Here is an 18104-nt window from a genome sequence, read left to right on the forward strand (position 1 = left end):
GACCAAACAGTTTTGTGGTGAGAATACATCCAATTTAAAAACAGAATTTCTATTTACTCTCATTCAAAAGAAGAATATTCACGTTCAGACATGTATTTTGATGTGTTTCTTCTGTTTCATGCTCACTGTTGTTTGCCCCCTCTGCGCAGCAGTGAAATGTCCCCCACATAGCCACTATGAACTATGTGCAACTGCCTGTCCTGCAACTTGCAAGACTCTGTCTTCTCCTCAAAGTTGCCAGGGTCAATGTGAAGAGAGCTGTTCCTGTGACGAAGGGTACATCCTCAGTGGAGATCGCTGCGTTCCCTTCTCACAGTGTGGCTGCATCTACAACGAACGCTACTACCGCATTGGAGAAGTGTTTTATCCCAGTGGGCAGTGTCAGGAAGAATGCAAGTGCTCAAAAGATGGAGAGGTGATTGATATTGAAATGATTAAAACATTCAAATATGGCTCACATTAGTGTGACTTTATCAAATGGGAATTCATTTGTTGTATTTTACGAGCGTTCTCTTCTTTCTTCCCAAAGTGGTGTGTGAAAATGGCTGTGAAGGGAAAAACTGTCCTGACTGCGACAAAGCCCACAAGGCTGTGTTTTCAAAGACCACTTACTGTGGTATTCTTACAGCACCCAAAGGTCCGTTTGCAGCCTGCCATAGTAAACTGGACCCACAGGCACATTTTGATGACTGTGTGTTTGATATGTGTGCCTCCAATGGCGATGGAAAGGTGCTTTGCGATAGCGTAGCAGCCTATGCCTACAACTGTCATATGGTAGGAGTGGATGTCAAAAACTGGAGGACTCCTTCCTTCTGTCGTAAGTGGCAACGAATATTTTCAAAAAGATAAAATTGGTTGTTGCGTTGATTCCTCCCTAATATATTTTTCTTTTTCTTGCGATACTGCAGCCATGAAATGCCCAGCCAACAGTCACTATGAGGTGTGTGCAGAAAGCTGTGCCGCTTCCTGCCCCGGCCTCACAGATATTGTTCAGTGCCCCACCGGCTGTACAGAAGGATGCGAATGTGATATTGGCTTCTTATTTAATGGACAGACATGTGTCAAAGAGAGTGAATGTGGCTGCTATGAAAACGGGAAAACTTACAAGGTACAATTCAGTTCCTCCCTCTGTACAAAAAGTTAATTTATTACCGTTCTCAGCAATGTGGAGTTGCTGTTGATTTGAGATATTTTCAATAAGGATTTCCTCTGAGACTGTTGGTAGAAAATAACCTAAATTTGTGGAAATTTCCTATCTCTTTCTAACATGCCCCCGTGAACTTCTCTGTCATTAGCCTGGTGAAGTCGTGTATGAGGAAGGCTGTGACAATAAGTGCACCTGTGATCCAGCGACAGGCCTTCTCTGCAAAAAGCACTCCTGTCCTCCAAACACTGAATGCATGGTCAAGAAAGGAATCAGGGAATGTTACAACACAGGCAAGACCTACTAATTTTAAATGATCTTTTTTAACTTTGTAAATCCCCCCCCCCCCCAAAAAAAAAAGCTGTAGCTGGTTTTAAAAAAAGTTTGTTTGTTTCTTGCAGATCCCTGCAAAGATGCCAATTGCCGTGTCCAGGAAAAATGCCTTATTAAGAAGGGCGAGGCTGTGTGCGTCCCCAAGTACACGGGCACCTGCTGGGCATGGGGTGACCCCCACTACCACACATTCGATGGTTACAACTTTGACTTCCAGGGAACCTGCAAGTATGTCATCTCAAAGACCTGCGGGAATGTGGATGGTCTAGTTCCATTTTCCGTCACTGAGAGGAATGATAACCGGGGAAACACAGCAGTTTCCTATGTCAGAGAGGTGGATGTACTTGTGCATGGATTCAAAATCACCATGCGAAAGAACCAAGTTGGTCGAGTCACGGTGAGATTTTAGCCTCTTGTCTGTTCAACCTGTTATATTTCAGTGTGCGCAGCGTATTTATTTTTTCCATTGCATGATATACAGGTGGATGGGGAGCTGCTGAATCTTCCTGTACAACTGGGTGACGGAGAAGTCTCTGTTTCTCAAAGAGGGCCCTCTGCAGTGCTTGAGACAAATTTTGGCCTGATAGTGACCTATGATTGGAACTGGAATCTTGTAATCAAGCTTCCCAGCAGCTATTTCGGCAGCGTCTGCGGCCTGTGTGGCAACTTCAATGGTAACAGAGGTGATGAGCTCCAGAATCCAGCTGGCAAAGCTGTCTCCTCAGTGACAGAGTGGGGCAAGAGCTGGCAAACACCTGATCAGGACAAGGACCATCCTTGTTGGGACACGTGTCAAAAAAAACTGTCCTACCTGTGATGATAATGAGCGGAAACTTAAGTTAAGTATTTAAGTTGAGTCTTTCACTCAAGATTGCAATCAAATATTTAACCTTTTTTTGGTTAACGCTTGTCCCAATTTAATTTACATCCAGCAATGAATTGTCAGCGTCACAGCAGCTATGAAGACTGTGCCAGCCCTTGCCAGCCATCCTGCCCGTTCCCTGAGGAAAAACAGAAGTGCGAAGATGCATGTGTGGAGGCCTGTGTGTGTGATAAAGGTTATGTCCTCAGTGCTGGCGTATGTGTGCCTGCTGAAACATGTGGTTGCTCTGAGGACCGCCACTATAAGCCAGGCCAGCAGTTCTGGGCAGATGAGGCTTGCGGTCGTCAATGCGTGTGTGACACAACTTTGGGCATGGTGACATGCCGTGAGGCCTCCTGCTCTGCCAACGAGAAATGCACCGTGTTGGACGGAGAGCGTGCCTGCCGACCCATCAGTTACGGAACATGCACAGCCTCGGGTGATCCACACTACCGCACTTTTGATGGCCTCAGGTACGACTTCCAGGGCACATGTGTCTATCAGCTGGTTGGTCTTTGCTCTAAGCAGGCCGGTTTGGTGCCGTTCAACGTGACTGTGCAGAATGACCACCGGGGAAGCAAGGCCGTGTCCTACACACGGACAGTCACTTTTTCAATATATGGCGCCACTCTCATCATCAGCAGAGAATATCCCTACAAGGTCTTGGTAAGTGTGGATAATGATGGAAGTTGGTGATGTAATAAATGATTACAGATTTTTCTGCTTTTATAAGCATTTTCGGAGAGATGAGAAATAGGACACAGCATGTAGTCGCATTATTGAAAATAACAGCACAGATCCTCTCAGCCTCATTGAAAGGAGTGGATGATAATTCCTTTTGTCACCGCGCTAATTCTGACATCCCTCATGCTCTTCTGCATGTATATTTAATTGCATATTAAAATTTTGATCCAGGCAGTCTTAATTAAACTAAGATTTAAATGCACATAAGAACGGATTAACAAGGTCCACAGAATTATTAAATCTATAATCTCCTAAAAATATTCCTCCCTCTTTCCCTCCTTCTCTGCTCTTCAGCTCAATGGGCAGCTTGCTTCACTGCCTCTGGTTTACAATAATGAGCTGGCTGTGTCTCTGAGCGGGCGTACAGCTGTGGCTGAGACAGTTGCTGGTATCACTGTGAGCTTCGACTGGCGAAGCACGGTGAGTGTTACTTTGCCCAGCAACTACCAGGGCGCCGTCTGTGGTATGTGCGGTAACTACAATGGGAAAGCTCAGGATGACCTGACCATGCCAAATGGCAAGACTGCCCCCAATGGAGCCAACATGGGGGAGAGCTGGCAGGTGGCTCTCACACCAGGTTGTTCATCAGTCTGCAAAGGGGCGTGGTGCCAGGCCTGCTCAGATTCCCAGAAGAAAGTGTACGAAACCACCAAGTACTGTGGTATCATTAGTGACAAGGCAGGGCCTTTCAGAGAGTGTCATAGCCGTGTGGACCCTGCTCCTTACATGGAGGACTGTGTTTATGATGTTTGTCATTATCGCGGTCACCAAGGATCAGTGTGTGATGCTGTGGAAGTGTATGCGTCTGCCTGTCAGAGCCGAGGAATCACCATCCACTCCTGGAGGACAGACGCATTTTGTCGTGAGTTAGAATTTATGCTTTCAGTTACAGTATAGTTTAATTTTTGTCTTGACGTTGTTTTGAGTGTCTGTCATCTTTAATCCGGTCTCATCTTATCTCATAGCAATGGAGTGTCCCGATAACAGCCATTACACCCTGTGTGCCTCGGGTTGTCCAGTCACCTGTGCTAGCTTAACCTCCATCGCCACCTGCCACAGGCGTTGTGCAGAAGCTTGTGAATGCGACCAAGGCTACCTACTGAGTGGGGATACCTGTGTGCCCGTCAGAGACTGTGGGTGCTCCTACGAAGGTCAATACTACAAGAAAGGGGATATATTCTACCCTGAAGATAAGTGTATGGAGCAGTGCATCTGTGGAGAGAACGGAGCTGTGTCTTGCCAAAAGGCCATGTGTCGTCCCGGAGAAGTTTGTAAGCTTGTAAAAGGGGTGAAAGGCTGCCATCCGGAAGGGCAAGGAAAGTGTGTGGCCTCAGGTGACCCGCATTACATTTCCTTTGATGGACGGAGATTTGACTTCCAGGGTAACTGTGTCTACGTGCTGGCCAAGGTTTGCAATGATGACAAAGGCCAGCTCACACCATTTACTGTGACTCAGGGCAATGAAAAGTATGGAAATGGAAAAGTGGCTGTGACCAAGTCAGTTGCGGTGACAGTGCACGGCTATGTCATTTACATCCAGCAAAGAGTGCCATGGAAAGTCATTGTGAGTTCAACATTTTATCAGAAACACTTCCATCTACGTGTTACATGTTTTTCAGTTTCCTCACAAAAGTTCTCACAATAATTATGTTCCCCCAACATTTTCTTACCAGGTGAATGATGAACTTCTCAACCTTCCTCTCACTCTTGAGGAAGGGCGTCTCACTGTCGTCCAGGAAGGTCGCAATATAGTAGTCCAAACAGCTTTCGGACTGAAGGTCCTTTATGGCACTGTGTATTATGTTGAGGTGATTGTTCCCTCTACATACCAGGATAAGATGTGTGGTCTTTGTGGTGATTACAACAAAAATTGGAAAGATGATTTCCGACTTCCTGGTGGCAAACAAACAAACAACATCGATGACTTTGGGAAGGCGTGGGTGGTGAACCTACCCGGTCATGTGTGTGGTGGCTGTGGAGGGCAGTGTCCAGTATGTGATGAGGGCAAGGTTACTTTGTATGGAAAACCCGACTCCTGCGGCATCATGAGCGCACCTAATGGGCCTTTCAAATCATGCCACAGTAAAATCGACCCAGCAGCATATGTGTCTAATTGTGTGTTTGATGTTTGTGCAATGGATGGTAGCAAAGAGACGCTGTGTAACAGCGTGCAGGCCTACGCACTGGCCTGCCAGAACGCAGGAGTTCAAATCCAGCCTTGGAGAAGCATCTCCTTCTGCCGTAAGATACACACCAAAATATTTGAACTGAGGATGTGTACATGCTATCCGTGCTTTATCATTTCATTTGTAATAATGTCCTCTTGTAGCTGCTTCCTGCCCTCCACACAGTCACTATGAGGTGTGTGCTGACACCTGTGGTGGGACGTGTGCCAGCTTCATTCGCCCAGTTACTTGCTCTGAAAGCTGTTTTGAAGGATGCCAGTGTGATGACGGCTTTGTTTTTGATGGCATCCAGTGTGTACCCCTTGAAAAATGTGGCTGTGTGCACAATGGCAGATATCTGATGGTAAAACTTTACGACATTTCATTTTATTTTTCTTCCAAATATTGTAACCATGTAAATTACAAATAACTTACATTTTTTTGTAAGAATAGTTTTTTCACTGACAGGTAAATAAGCTATTATGACACCACAAATTGTGTTTCAGGTGGGCCAAACAGTGGTGGACAAAGACTGTAAGTCCAAGTGTGTGTGCCAGGCATCTGGACTGGTAAAATGTGAAAAGCTCTCCTGTACCAATGGGGACGTTTGTGATGTAAGAGATGGGGTCAGGGGTTGTCACATCAAACAGGGCCACTGCACAATCAGCCAAGTTGGCAAGCTGAGCTCATTCGATGATATGTCTGGAGCGATTGGAACTCAAGGGGCATTCGAGGTGGCGTCTTTGTGTGATGAAGCTGCTAAGCAGTGGTTCCGTGTAGTTGTGGATGTCAGGAAATGCATAAAGAGCGCCTCTCCGGCTGTTGCTACTGTGTATGTGTTCTTCAAGGATGCCATCGTGACAGTGAACAGTCAACATGAGACCTGGGTGAGGAGCTTTGAACATGAGCTTTTTGATGCTGAGCCAAATTTTGTTTTTAATCCATCTGAATTATTTTTGCTTCTATTTCTATCTCCCTGTCTTTCGTGTCCTCCAGGTAAATGGCCAGAAATTGACTCTTCCCAGCAAAGTGACAAACGAGCTATCAGTCCAAGTCTCAGACCGAAGCGTGGTCATTGAGAGGACATCAGGTGTGCGGGTCATCTACTCAATTTCACAGGAGGTCACTGTCACTGTTGACGGCAGCATGTCTGGTAAAATGTGCGGCGCCTGTGGCAACTACAACAACAACTCTAAAGATGATCTGAAGACGGCAGATGGGAAAATCACCACTGATATGTCGGCAGTTGTTAGCTCTTGGAGCGCTGGAGACTTTTCTAGATGGTGAGAATTTGAAGAACATGCAGGCATATTCTGTGGTAAAGATAAAATCCTGTATTATTTATGACAATGATAGTTCTATGCTCCACTACATGTTCAAATCAGTGCCTCTCGTGTTAATTTGAACTTGCCTGACTGCCTATTCCTCATAACCTTCCAGGTAAAGAGGAAGCCTTTATTATTTTTTTTATTTTTTTTACCGTGCAAACTAAAATAATCACTTAGCGATCAGGAAGAGATGAGACAGTGCTGTGACCATTCAACTGCTCATTCTCTTAACAGCAACAACTAAACAAGGACTCCACGGGGCCCTTTTAAAGGAATGAATGTGTAATTTTTAATTGCATTTGGCTCTATTCAATTAAGAAATGCCCGAGAATCCCCTGTGGTAATTACTGATTAAAAAGCAGGTGAAGCTGACGGGCATGGCCATCAAAAGCTACGAAGCTTGCAATCCAATCACTGCTTGTCGTCCAAAGACACTTAAGACTCATCTGGGTGCAATATTAATTTGGGTCCATGCCTTTAGTTTTGCATCCTAGCCTCAAGTCAATCCTTCTGAGAGTTTTGGGTATCCCCCTTCCTCTTTTTATTCGGAGTTGCCTCATCACTTTGAAAACAAGAAGTACCCCAGAGAATCAGTGCTTGCTCTTGCATTTAGCTTTAAGAAAACAATTTTCATAAGCATTGTTTGTGATCTCTGTTGTGCCTCTGTGGACATGAATTTACTTCCTCAAGTGCCACTTTGACTACAGTGTCCCTTTTCATTGCAGTGGTCTGTAGAGATGCTGGTTTCTGCATTCATGAAAACATCTGGTAGACAGGTAAAGGGAAAAAAAAACCTAATTGTTTCCTCTCAAAATTGGGGACGGGTGCATCCACATGAATGAAATGGCTGTACAGTGTGGTTTACATACCTGTGTTTTCCCTCTGTTTAACAGGATGAAGAGCTGCTTGTTTACAAGCCCCCTCGTCACACTTCACCGCTTCCTCTTGATTCATATAGTAGTTTTCATTGTTTCTTGGCAATCCGGTCTTCTATTGTTCTCTTCGGAGTTGTCGAGCCTTGTGGCTCTCTCTTGTCCAACATCTCCATCTAGTGGAGAGGGAAAAACATTCAGCATGTTATCGCTTTTTCACAGAACCTCATTTAGGAAAAGGAAACGGTCTGGAATAATAAATGTCTCACTGTACTTTGGGAATGCATTTGTGAAAGAGGTGTCTCCTTTGCTGTTCTGACTGCTAAATAAAAATGCTTTCAAAATGATGTGCGCTCCAGTTATTCAAGAAATAACATAACTATTACAAAACTCCCAGAAAACGTGTACAGCAATCCATCAACGTGACATGGTGCTACAGCTGGTGAGAGAAATCCCATCTCCACCTAAAGTCTGATTAGAGAGAAAGGTCCTTGGAGTAGGAGGGCTAGCATGGTTGCCGCGTCTGTCACGGCGGTGTCGCACCGTGACGTCAAAATGACGTTTCAAGCATGGCGCTTCCCTTGAACAGACGGCGCAGCGCGTTGTCGTGCACCAGTCGATTTTTGTAACTTGGCGGCGCCACCAACGAAAAACTGGATGGACCGATGTGAGACCGGCTCAGTCAGGAGGTGCGTTTGTACAGGCAGCTGTATGAAACTGCAGTGAAACAGCACAGGGAGCACGTAAACTCCCAAAACTGGTGCACAGAGATTGGCAGAACTTTGGGGAAAGAGGGAGAGTTCTGTAAGAATGTGTGGAAGAAGCTACGGGACAGATACGTGAAGGCAAAGAAGAGGGCAGAGACTCTGTTGATGCCGGGGGGCTTCAAACCTTCACCTCTATTAACTGAATTAAAAATTTAAAATGATCCGAAAACTGCAGCAGTATCATTAATTACAGTATTCCTGCTCTTGACAGCGGCATTGTTTTCTCCACTTTCGTGGTTGTAGAGTAGAGGTAACCGTCACGTAGCAGTGCCACCTCTGTGACGGAGAAAATTGCAACTACTGGCGCATCGACTTGCGCCACTATATATGGCGGGCACGAAATCGTGACGTCATCAACACCGCTCGCGCTAGCAGACGCGGCAACCATGCTAGAGCCTGGAGACGACTTCTACTCCTGCTGTCATTCCATTTTGGAATCGTTTTCGGTCTGATATATCTTGGAAATCTACCTGGTTGCTCCCAAATCATTTTATTCTCACCAACAAGGTAAAAGAAGTGTCCTATAAACTCATTCACAGGATCTACCCTGCTAAAGACTACCTGAAGAAATTCAACTCAAACATTAATGTGAACTGTACCTTCTGTGATCTTTGCCCCGAGTCCATCACTCATTTGTTCTGGTTATGTCCTCATTCTAAAGAGTTCTGGCAACATTTTTGTAATTATATTGATTTAAAAATATTTGCAAGCTTTCAGTTGTTCTGGGAACATGTCCTATTTGGCTATCAACAAAGTGCTAAAATGAATCGAAAGATTTTCTTTATTAATTTACTAATTTTTAAAGCTAAATTTCACATACACAAACACAAATTTTTTAAAAGAAAACCATATTTTTTTTGTCTTTTTGGTTGAATTAAAGCAATACCTGCTTACAATTAGACCTTTAACTAATAAAAAAGCAAAAACAACTATTTGGGCCTGTTCCCAACTTGGGATTATGAACGAACTGTTGTCATAATTCCTAACGTTTTTTATTTTTTATTTTTAATTTTTATTTATTTTATTTTTTTTACAAGAGATTCCTTGGCACATATGTCTTTGTGTTCATTAGCTTTCTTTTTGTAAGTCCATCATGAAGGTCATCTTATTATTATTATTATTATTATTGTTCCTATGCTCCCCCTGGCTATCTTCTTTTTGGCGTTATGCTCACATTTGTAAACTGTTATTTTGTTCAATTACTAATAAAGTAAAAAAAAAAAAACATGCTAGAGCCTTCACTCTAGCGTCACTATTAGCCGGTTAGCAAACCGGAAATACGCATAGTGTAGAGCGGATGTAGAGTTGACCAATCAGAAGCCTCCTTTCTCTCCTCCCTGCAACGATATCTGCAGCACTGTCTGCGGTGAAGGTCCTGTCTGGGAGGTAAGATGACTATGATGGGAGCAGGAGAAGACAAGCAGGGTCTGAAATGATAGCACATGTTAGTGGAAAGATTAATGAGATGACAGCAATAAATTTGTGATGCAGATTTCATCAAAGCATCCAATACAGAATAGGGCTTATTAATGGTTGTACTATGGGATGTCTGATGCAGGCAACAATAAAGGCTCTGGAAGTAGTCAGAAAAATGAAACGGATTGAATCGGTGGCAGAGGTTAACCACGGGCAGATGGAAGAAAGGTGAGAGAAGTCATTGTTTCCAGATAAAAGAACATGAGAATAAAGTCAACAAGTGAAGAAGACTCTTGTAAGTAGTTAGTGACGTAAAATGCATGAACTTTTTCTTTTTCCTATGTAGTGAAAGACAGGAGATCCTCATGGAAATTAAAATGAACATGGAGAGGCGAGGACTTCTGTGAATTTTGGGACAAAGAAAGGTTTCACAAATTCTAAATTGTGTTTGATATCATTTATATCATGTGATCAATGATTAAACCCGTATTTAATTATTTTTCATACAGGTTATGGTTTTGGATGGTCCAAATGAAAAGAAGAAAGAAAGCTCAGAGGAACTTTTTGAATTTTCAATGACCAAATAAAGTTTTCACAAATAATAAAATGTGTTTTAAAGACTCTGTACTGTTAGATCCGATTCTTTATATTGGAAGCCCAAGAACCAGTTGGAGCAGTCGTAAGTTAAACAAAGTGTTTATTGGAGGTCACAGGTCAAGTATCAGCGCTGGACTGGGAGAGACAGAGTTCTCGCATGAAATCCGTCTGGCCAAGTCCCACGATCCGGAAACATTTCATATTTATGTTCACCTTTATCTCAGAGGTTGTATCATTGAACACTTACTCATGATGTGAGCAGGCCATCCACCGTCTTCGTCATGTTCTTTGGATGTGATAAGCGATGTGTGTGTGTGTGTGTGTGTGAGTGTTGTTTCAGGCGTGCATCTACTGTATCAGACCTATCTGTCCTAAGAGACGCTTTATCTGACCCAGTTATTTTATCCCGCTATGTCATCTTAAAGTGTTGGTGTATGAGCAGAGTGTACCGTACAAACTAGGAACATAGATTATCTAGAGAACTACAGAATATGAATACATAAAGTCTAAGAATAAAGTCAATTTATGACATTCCCCCTCTTGGCATGATTTCATCATGTCAACCTTAAAATGAGGTCGGAGTGTCATATTCTGTATTGTGTCACCCCCGTTAGCGGCAGCCAACCTGGCAGGGCCCCAAACTGCAAGTCCGTGGCCACTTTAAGGTGCAGCACAACCAGAGGAGATTTTTTGTCATCATTATGTAAGCATCAATGCGTAAGCTGTTCTTCATGGCGTTATCAGCAGCAAGCAAGTCTTCATTGCACAGGCATGTGGAAAATAATAAACAATAATAATAATAAACAATTCTAATGCGTTAGCAAAAACTTATCTATCAGGAGTATTCCATCATTTTGCTCGGAACAGAACCTCTTTCCGAGAGGGTTGAGACCTTCATAACCCACTGATTATAACTCTGCAAATGAGCACATTTCTTAAAAACTATAAGTGTCACGCCTCTACGTGTCTGCAAGGATAAATATTTATATTATTCTGTGTGTATGTGGCCCCGAACCCATCTTCTGTGTGGAAAACTATATGTGGTTTGAGCAGTGTCAAGGCCCTGCTCACCCATAAGCACCATCATAACACATAATAATAAATAACGAAGCTACAAAAAATTTCTAACATCTTGGAACTCAAACAGTGCATAAGGCAATTAACATTACCAGCAGGCTCGTCCACCGTTTGCCACCGTTTGCAGCGAATAGGAGCGAAAACCCGATGGCTGAACCGGGAAAAATTCTCCTATGGCCCCGTTTCCACTTGGCGACCGACCACCTCATTACCTTTCAGTGTCTAAGGTCCCGCTCCAAACAGCCGAGCCACCCCGCTGGCAATGGTTATACTAATGATTGGTTGACTTATACCCAAAAAATGATTAATCAGCTTAATAATTACATGAAATACAACATATGAACAAATACAATTTTTTTTTTTTTTTTTTAATGTCCACGTGACGAGTCGTGCAGTCTCTTCTGGTCCAATCCTGTCACTGCTTGGTGCTTGGTTCTCCTCATGGCTGAACATCAATTGAGCATTCTGATCCGGACCTAATCTTGGAAGGAGAGGTCACCAGTACGTCACTTCCTGAGGGATCTTCAGCATCCCTTTTCCCTAACTAATCTTGTTTTTAGGACAATTTCAAGAGAGAATTTCCGTTATGTTGACCATGCTTGAAGATTGTGTGCTTGTTCAACCATCATCTTGGCATGATGGGCACGGCCTTCCAGAATTTCAGATGGCCTCCTTGTCCTTTGCTTGGCTGTGAGTCCTGTAGTGGTTCTGAATCTGTGGATTAATAATTAGTCGGAGAACAAATCATGCAGCACACCAGAGCAAATTTCATTTGCCCTGTATCTTATACTCAGGACATTTTCTTTCTTGTCCTCACTAGTGGGCACAGGTTCAGTCCTAGTGCCCAATTCATCATTTTTCTTATGTCCCCCAAACCAAAACAACCAAATAAAATAAAACAAAAAAGAAATAAATAAAGATAAATAAATAAATAAAACAAAAATTGTAAAAAAAAAAATTAAATACCCCAAAACAAAACAACTGGCCAGTTGCTATACCCCTTGTGTACTCATAGAACTCAATGCAGTGCAGCGTTCCTGAAGAATTCAGTACCATCAATTTCCTTTTGCTGTGGAAAAACTTCAAATCATTTAGAGAACACATCAACACAGAGACACAACACAAAACAAAACAACACAAAACACAGCAAAGCAAAGACAACGGACGACAACACCACACAGAATTCTCTGGGACCCCTTGAGCAACCTTCATATCTTTATCTGGGTTTAGGTATATATACAGTGGTCTTCATGCTCTGGGTCTGCTTCCACTTCTTCCTCTTCTAGCACATTTAAAGTGATACTCCGGAGTAGATTCAACCTGGGGTCATTTGAACCGTGATATCCAGCCAAGTAGCCCACCCGCAGTTTTTTCGATATTGGCTGAACATCAGCTGAGTTACTGAGTTATCCCGAATAGCTTCGTACTAGGGTTAATGGATCCTGGCAGTATCTCCAAAATTACTACACTAAAATCACATGCCATGACACCAAACTCCTACAGTAGTACAAATATGGTCTCTACTCACAAAACGATGCATTTGGAAGTTTGTACATAGTCCAGGAGTTTATTATTATCAACACAAGCCTGATAGCTTCTCTGCAGCTAAAGCTGCGTTAACGTCACTTCCTTGATCTGGGAGCTTCAAAGTAAGATGAGGGTTGATCTACTACTGCAGACAACAAAGCAAGGCTGCTCAATTTCTCCATTGATAAAATAATTTCACAACTCTACAACATAAAAATTCATAAAAAAAAACATGTAGAATATAGCATATACTTTGTTGTCTACAGTAGTAGATCAACCCTCATCTTACTTTGAAGCTCCCAGCTCCAGAAGTGACGTCGACGCAGCTTTAGCTGCAGAGAAGCTATTAGGCTTGTGTTGATAATAATCAACTCCTGGACTATTTTCAAACTTCCAAATGCATCGCTTTGTGAGTACAGACCATATTTGTACTACTGTAGAAGTTTGGTGTCATGGCATGTGATTTTAGTGTGGTAATTTTGGAGATACTGCCAGGATCCATTAACCCTTGTACGAAGCTGTTCGGGATAACTCAGTAACTCAGCTGATGTTCAGCCAATATCGGAAAAACTGCGGGTGGGCTACTTGGCTGGATATCACGGTTCAAATGACCCCAGGTTGAATCTACTCCGGAGTATCACTTTTAAGTATTCCAGAGGAATTGACCCCCCATTGTGTTGATTTAACTGATACGCGGGCGTATCAGGAAACCTATTATCAATAACCGTAGTGATGCATTTTATACACAGCTGTCGAATACATGGTATGCAGCAACAACCGCATAAAGTAAACATAGTCGCTGCTGCCACTAGTGAAATAAATACATATGTTATCGTTGTTTTCCATTTACCGAATGTTTTGTCTAACCAGTCGGCTAGTAGGCTTTCCTGTCCTGAGTGTCTTGTCAGTTCTGCCGCCATGGTCTGGAGGCCGACAAGGGCTCGAGTTATGGAGCCATCTGGAGCTGTGTTGTTTGGAATAAACACACAGCAGTCATGGTAGAACATAGCGCACACACCTCCTCTTTCCGCTAGAAGGAAATCCAGGGCCATTCTATTTTGATAGGCCATCAGTGACGTAGCGGCTAACTGCTCATGTAGACCTGCTACTGCATCTCTGGTCATGTTGTTCAGTCTTTGAACATTAAAGTGAATGTAATTAATTCTGTCCACATTCTTGTTAATTGTCGCCCACCAAAATAGGGATGATTCAAATCCTGCTGCAATTTGATTTACAAGTTTATATTCATCAGGTACTCCTCTCGGGACTCCAATAGCGTCTATATAGGTTGGAGAGTTGTGGTATATATTAAATGCATCTCTCCTGCGTCTAATTAAGCGGGGAGTACCATGGGTGGGCTGCCATGAACCCACTTCAGCTGCTGATATTTTGATGATTTTTATCGGTGCTACTAATGATATTATAGTACATGTTCCTGACCAGTTGGGAGGGAGTGTATTCCTCAACCGATTCTTACCACAATACCAGTACACGTCTGAGCGGGCCTGTTTAAGTTTAGTGGCATTAACCCACTTTGTGACATTAATTGTAGTGGCACACCAGTCACCTGGGATGTCCCCTACGTTGGATCCAGTTCTAGTAAACCTGGTTAGACAGGTGTGATTGGTCCTTACTGGTGTGAACATTGGTGGGACCACATTAAGTGGAGCTAATGGGTAGGGGGTCTCCAAATGTTTGCAGGCTGCATCGGGATTTTCAGTCATATGTAGCTGCATCATGCAAAAAGTTTCGTTCACAGAGAAGAGTGATAGTACAGTTAGTAGAGCTGGCTTGGGGGGGGAACACGCAATACAATCCTCTTTTGTAGCTAATTTGGCTGCATTCTTTACCCAGTCTAGCCAGGCATTCTCCTGAGAAAAGCCTGTGTCAATCTCTGCACTTGCTGCTAAGGCATTATTCTCTGCTAATTGAGATTTTGAAGTCACCTTTATGTGCAAGTAGCCTAAAGGATCAAGATCGCTTTCATGAGATCCTAGAACATATATGCCCGAGTCTGATTTTTGGGGGTTCTTTAATTTAAGTATTAGTGGGTTACAGGCTCCTTTATCACAAGAGTGCCCCGGCGTATCTTTAACCAAGGTTAATCGTGTTTTTAATGGGTTGGGCCCTATACTTGCTTTGGTAGGATGATAACCCCAATCATTTTGACCGGTGTTTGCTATAACATAACTCCAGGAGGGACACCTGGAGGGGTACCATTTCTCATTATACTGTCCCATGTTACCAGGGACCTCACAGATGTACTTCTCTGAATCTTTATGCAGTTCTTCATTTGACACACATGTTATGACTGAGCACAGATCAAATTGTACGATACCATCCTGATTTTCAATAAATAGTAATTGAAGTCGGTTGTTTCCGTTGTCCAGCGATCTTTTAGCCACCTGGTGTGGAGCAGTGGGAAGAGAGGACGTGTTGAGACTATTATTGTAGTTGCTTGCACACCACCATAGGGATATGGAACTGAGCAGAGTTATTGACACCGTTATTGCCATTGCTTCTGTTGTATTACAAACCAGTCCCCATGGTAGCATTTTTCTTGCTGGTTTCATTATTTCTTGTCTAATTTTTGTCAGTTACTGACGTTGTCAAGTCCGTCCGGACCTCAGTTAGTGTCCTTTCCGTCGGGTCTTGAGCAGCCGTACAGTGCGTCTTATGGATCCAGTTACTCAATCTGTCTTCTGTCAACCATACCTTTACACAGTACGCTGTGGCTTCTGCTACCTTGTATGGTCCAGACCACCATGGAGAGAACCAGTTAAGTTTGTTGATTTTCCTTAGGACCCAGTTTCCTACTTCAACAAGTGAAGTATCGTGGTCCTGTTCCTTGGTGAGTATTTCTGTAACCTGTTGAGATATACTCATCACCGTGTTATTCAGTTGTTTCACTTATTCACACAAGTTTTCATACTGTGGTAGAACAGGGGGTGAGCCTGTTGGTGCAGTAGTAAATGGACAGGGCATTTTCTCCCTGCCTCATGTGGGACAACCTGACAACATTCATGGTGGATTCTGGAGTAAATCTCAGGTTAATTAACATCATAGGGAGAGCTTCAGCCCAAGTTAACTGTGTGTCTGCACAGAGTTTGTTGGGCCTTTTTGATGGTTCTTATTTGCTCTTTCCACTCGTCGTTGTGAAGCTGGTGATAGACTTCACCGAGCTTATGTCCGGTTCCAAACATCTGTTCCACTTCTCTTAGTTCTTCATAAGAGAAGTGAGTACCATTGTCTGTTCTTATCACTTCTGGTACCCCAAATATTGGAATAATTTCTCTTGTAAGCCATTTAATGACTTATTTCTCTTTTTTTCATTGTCTTGCCTTTCAGTTGGAGCAGCTGCTTCTTGAGTTGATGTAGGTCTTTAACAGGGCGCCGGCTGAGGTCACAAAAACTTTTCTTATAAACGGATTAATCTTCCTTTTCCAATCAGAGCGGCTCAGACCTCTAATTATTTAAAATGTTCTAAAATTCTCAGTTTGTTACTATGGTTGAGTGGCATCTCTTTAACTGCAAACAGAATTTTATTTCTATTTCATCCATTCTATCCAATGCTATACTGCTATTGTTTCTCTTGTATGGCTCTCTGGTCACTGTGGCTGTTTTTGAATGCGTCATAAAAACAAAACTCATCTTGTCTTGTTATGAATCAGTCTCACTGCAGCTGTAATTTTCCTCTTCAAGAAAGCTATATTATGCACAAACCATTTGAGAGCTGTATTCTGTCACAGCAAAAATCTCTTCAAATGGCGAACCACCCCCACAGTTTCATTAAAAATAACAAAAACTCTTTCCCTGTGTCCTTTATGATTTATCAGTCTGACCACCACCGTGGATTAGTTTACCGACCCTTCCCATGAGGATAACACTTTATTTTTATAGTCTAACCACTAAGCTGCGGACGTTTTTACGGACTCTTCCCATGAGGATACCAATTTAGAAGACAACCTCTCACACGGTTTCTTTTATTTGTTCGAATTAAACTTTTTGCAGGACACTTATTTTCTTTCCCTATGTGAGAATATGTGTTTATATACTTTTACGTGTGACCACTCAATAAACCAAACAAACAGTAAATTTATGCTTTGATTTTTACTGATCAGGGGACATCTTAATTCAGACAACTTAATTTAGCTTGTCCAATGTGCAGAAATTTCACATATATTCATATAAGAGGTTTTTCTGCTCACCTTTTTTCTCGGGCCCCTCGAGTTGTCTGAACAAAGTGACCCCCTCAATCAGCTCCGCAGTCCTTCCTCGGAGTCAGTCCAATTCACGGGGTCGCGGCACCAGCTGTTAGATCCGATTCTTTATATTGGAAGCCCAAGAACCAGTTGGAGCAGTCGTAAGTTAAACAAAGTGTTTATTGGAGGTCACAGGTCAAGTATCAGCGCTGGACTCGGAGAGACAGAGTTCTCGCATGAAATCCGTCTGGCCAAGTCCCGCGATCCGGAAACATTTCATATTTATGTTCACCTTTATCTCAGAGGTTGTATCATTGAACACTTACTCATGATGTGAGCAGGCCATCCACCGTCTTCGTCATGTTCTTTGGATGTGATAAGCGATGTGTGTGTGAGTGTTGTTTCAGGCGTGCATCTACTGTATCAGACCTATCTGTCCTAAGAGACGCTTTATCTGACCCAGTTATTTTATCCCGCTATGTCATCTTAAAGTGTTGGTGTATGAGCAGAGTGTACCGTACAAACTAGGAACATAGATTATCTAGAGAACTACAGAATATGAATACATAAAGTCTAAGAATAAAGTCAATTTATAACAGTACCCTCTTTAGAATAATTCTATCCAGATTTGAGCAATCTAAGTAATGTAATTTCCATACAGGACCCAGTTCAGGGTGATCAGAATACCAAAAATCCAGTGAAATGGCCCTGTTCTGCATTTTCACAAATCAGAAAAAGATTTCACAAATCCCAGACAGGGTTTTAATGAATCTATAGCCTCTTTAGAATAATTCTATCCAGATTTGAGCAATCTAAGTAAAGTAGTTTCCATACAGGACCCAGTTCAGGGTGATCAGAATACCAAAAATGCAGTGAAATGGCCCTGTTCTGTATTTTCACAAAACATATAAAGGTTTCACAAATCCCAAACAAGGTTTTAATGAATCTATAGTCTCTTTAGAATAATTCCATCCAGATTTGAGCAGTCTAAGTAATGTAGTTTCCATACAGGACCTTGTTTTGGTCGATCAAAATGCAAAAAAAGCAGTGAAATGGCCCTTTATGCCCAC

At 42.7% G+C, this 18104-nt stretch overlaps 2 protein-coding genes across 2 annotated transcripts; both read left to right on the forward strand.

The window, feature by feature from the left end:
• Positions 1 to 313: 313 nt before the first annotated feature.
• On the forward strand, positions 314 to 2380 carry LOC142379914 (IgGFc-binding protein-like). Its single transcript, XM_075465291.1, has 6 exons — positions 314 to 415; positions 530 to 817; positions 909 to 1108; positions 1296 to 1437; positions 1546 to 1874; positions 1959 to 2380. The coding sequence occupies exons 1-6, from the start codon at positions 391 to 393 to the stop codon at positions 2292 to 2294; spliced, it is 1320 nt and encodes a 439-aa protein (XP_075321406.1). The 5' UTR covers positions 314 to 390; the 3' UTR covers positions 2295 to 2380.
• Positions 2319 to 7795, forward strand: LOC142379913 (IgGFc-binding protein-like). Its single transcript, XM_075465290.1, has 9 exons — positions 2319 to 3005; positions 3378 to 3945; positions 4049 to 4647; positions 4757 to 5324; positions 5413 to 5612; positions 5755 to 6135; positions 6245 to 6531; positions 7302 to 7352; positions 7470 to 7795. Exons 1-8 carry the CDS (start codon positions 2412 to 2414, stop codon positions 7309 to 7311), a joined length of 3207 nt encoding a protein of 1068 aa, XP_075321405.1. The 5' UTR covers positions 2319 to 2411; the 3' UTR covers positions 7312 to 7352; positions 7470 to 7795.
• The last annotated feature ends 10309 nt before the right edge of the window (positions 7796 to 18104 follow it).

Source organism: Odontesthes bonariensis, chromosome 5 (genome assembly GCF_027942865.1).
Source record: "Odontesthes bonariensis isolate fOdoBon6 chromosome 5, fOdoBon6.hap1, whole genome shotgun sequence".
Taxonomy (NCBI): domain Eukaryota; kingdom Metazoa; phylum Chordata; class Actinopteri; order Atheriniformes; family Atherinopsidae; genus Odontesthes; species Odontesthes bonariensis.

Excerpts from the sequence above, each read along its gene's own strand:
- LOC142379914 (XM_075465291.1), top strand. The coding sequence starts at position 391 with ATGCAAGTGCTCAAAAGATGGAGAG. Across the intron at positions 416-529 it reads AGTGCTCAAAAGATGGAGAG|TGGTGTGTGAAAATGGCTGT; the intron begins GTGATTGATATT and ends TTCTTCCCAAAG. Across the intron at positions 1,875-1,958 it reads ACCAAGTTGGTCGAGTCACG|GTGGATGGGGAGCTGCTGAA; the intron begins GTGAGATTTTAG and ends CATGATATACAG.
- LOC142379913 (XM_075465290.1), top strand. The coding sequence starts at position 2,412 with ATGAATTGTCAGCGTCACAGCAGCTATGAAGACTGTGCCAGCCCTTGC. Across the intron at positions 5,325-5,412 it reads GAGAAGCATCTCCTTCTGCC|CTGCTTCCTGCCCTCCACAC; the intron begins GTAAGATACACA and ends GTCCTCTTGTAG. Across the intron at positions 6,136-6,244 it reads ACAGTCAACATGAGACCTGG|GTAAATGGCCAGAAATTGAC; the intron begins GTGAGGAGCTTT and ends CGTGTCCTCCAG.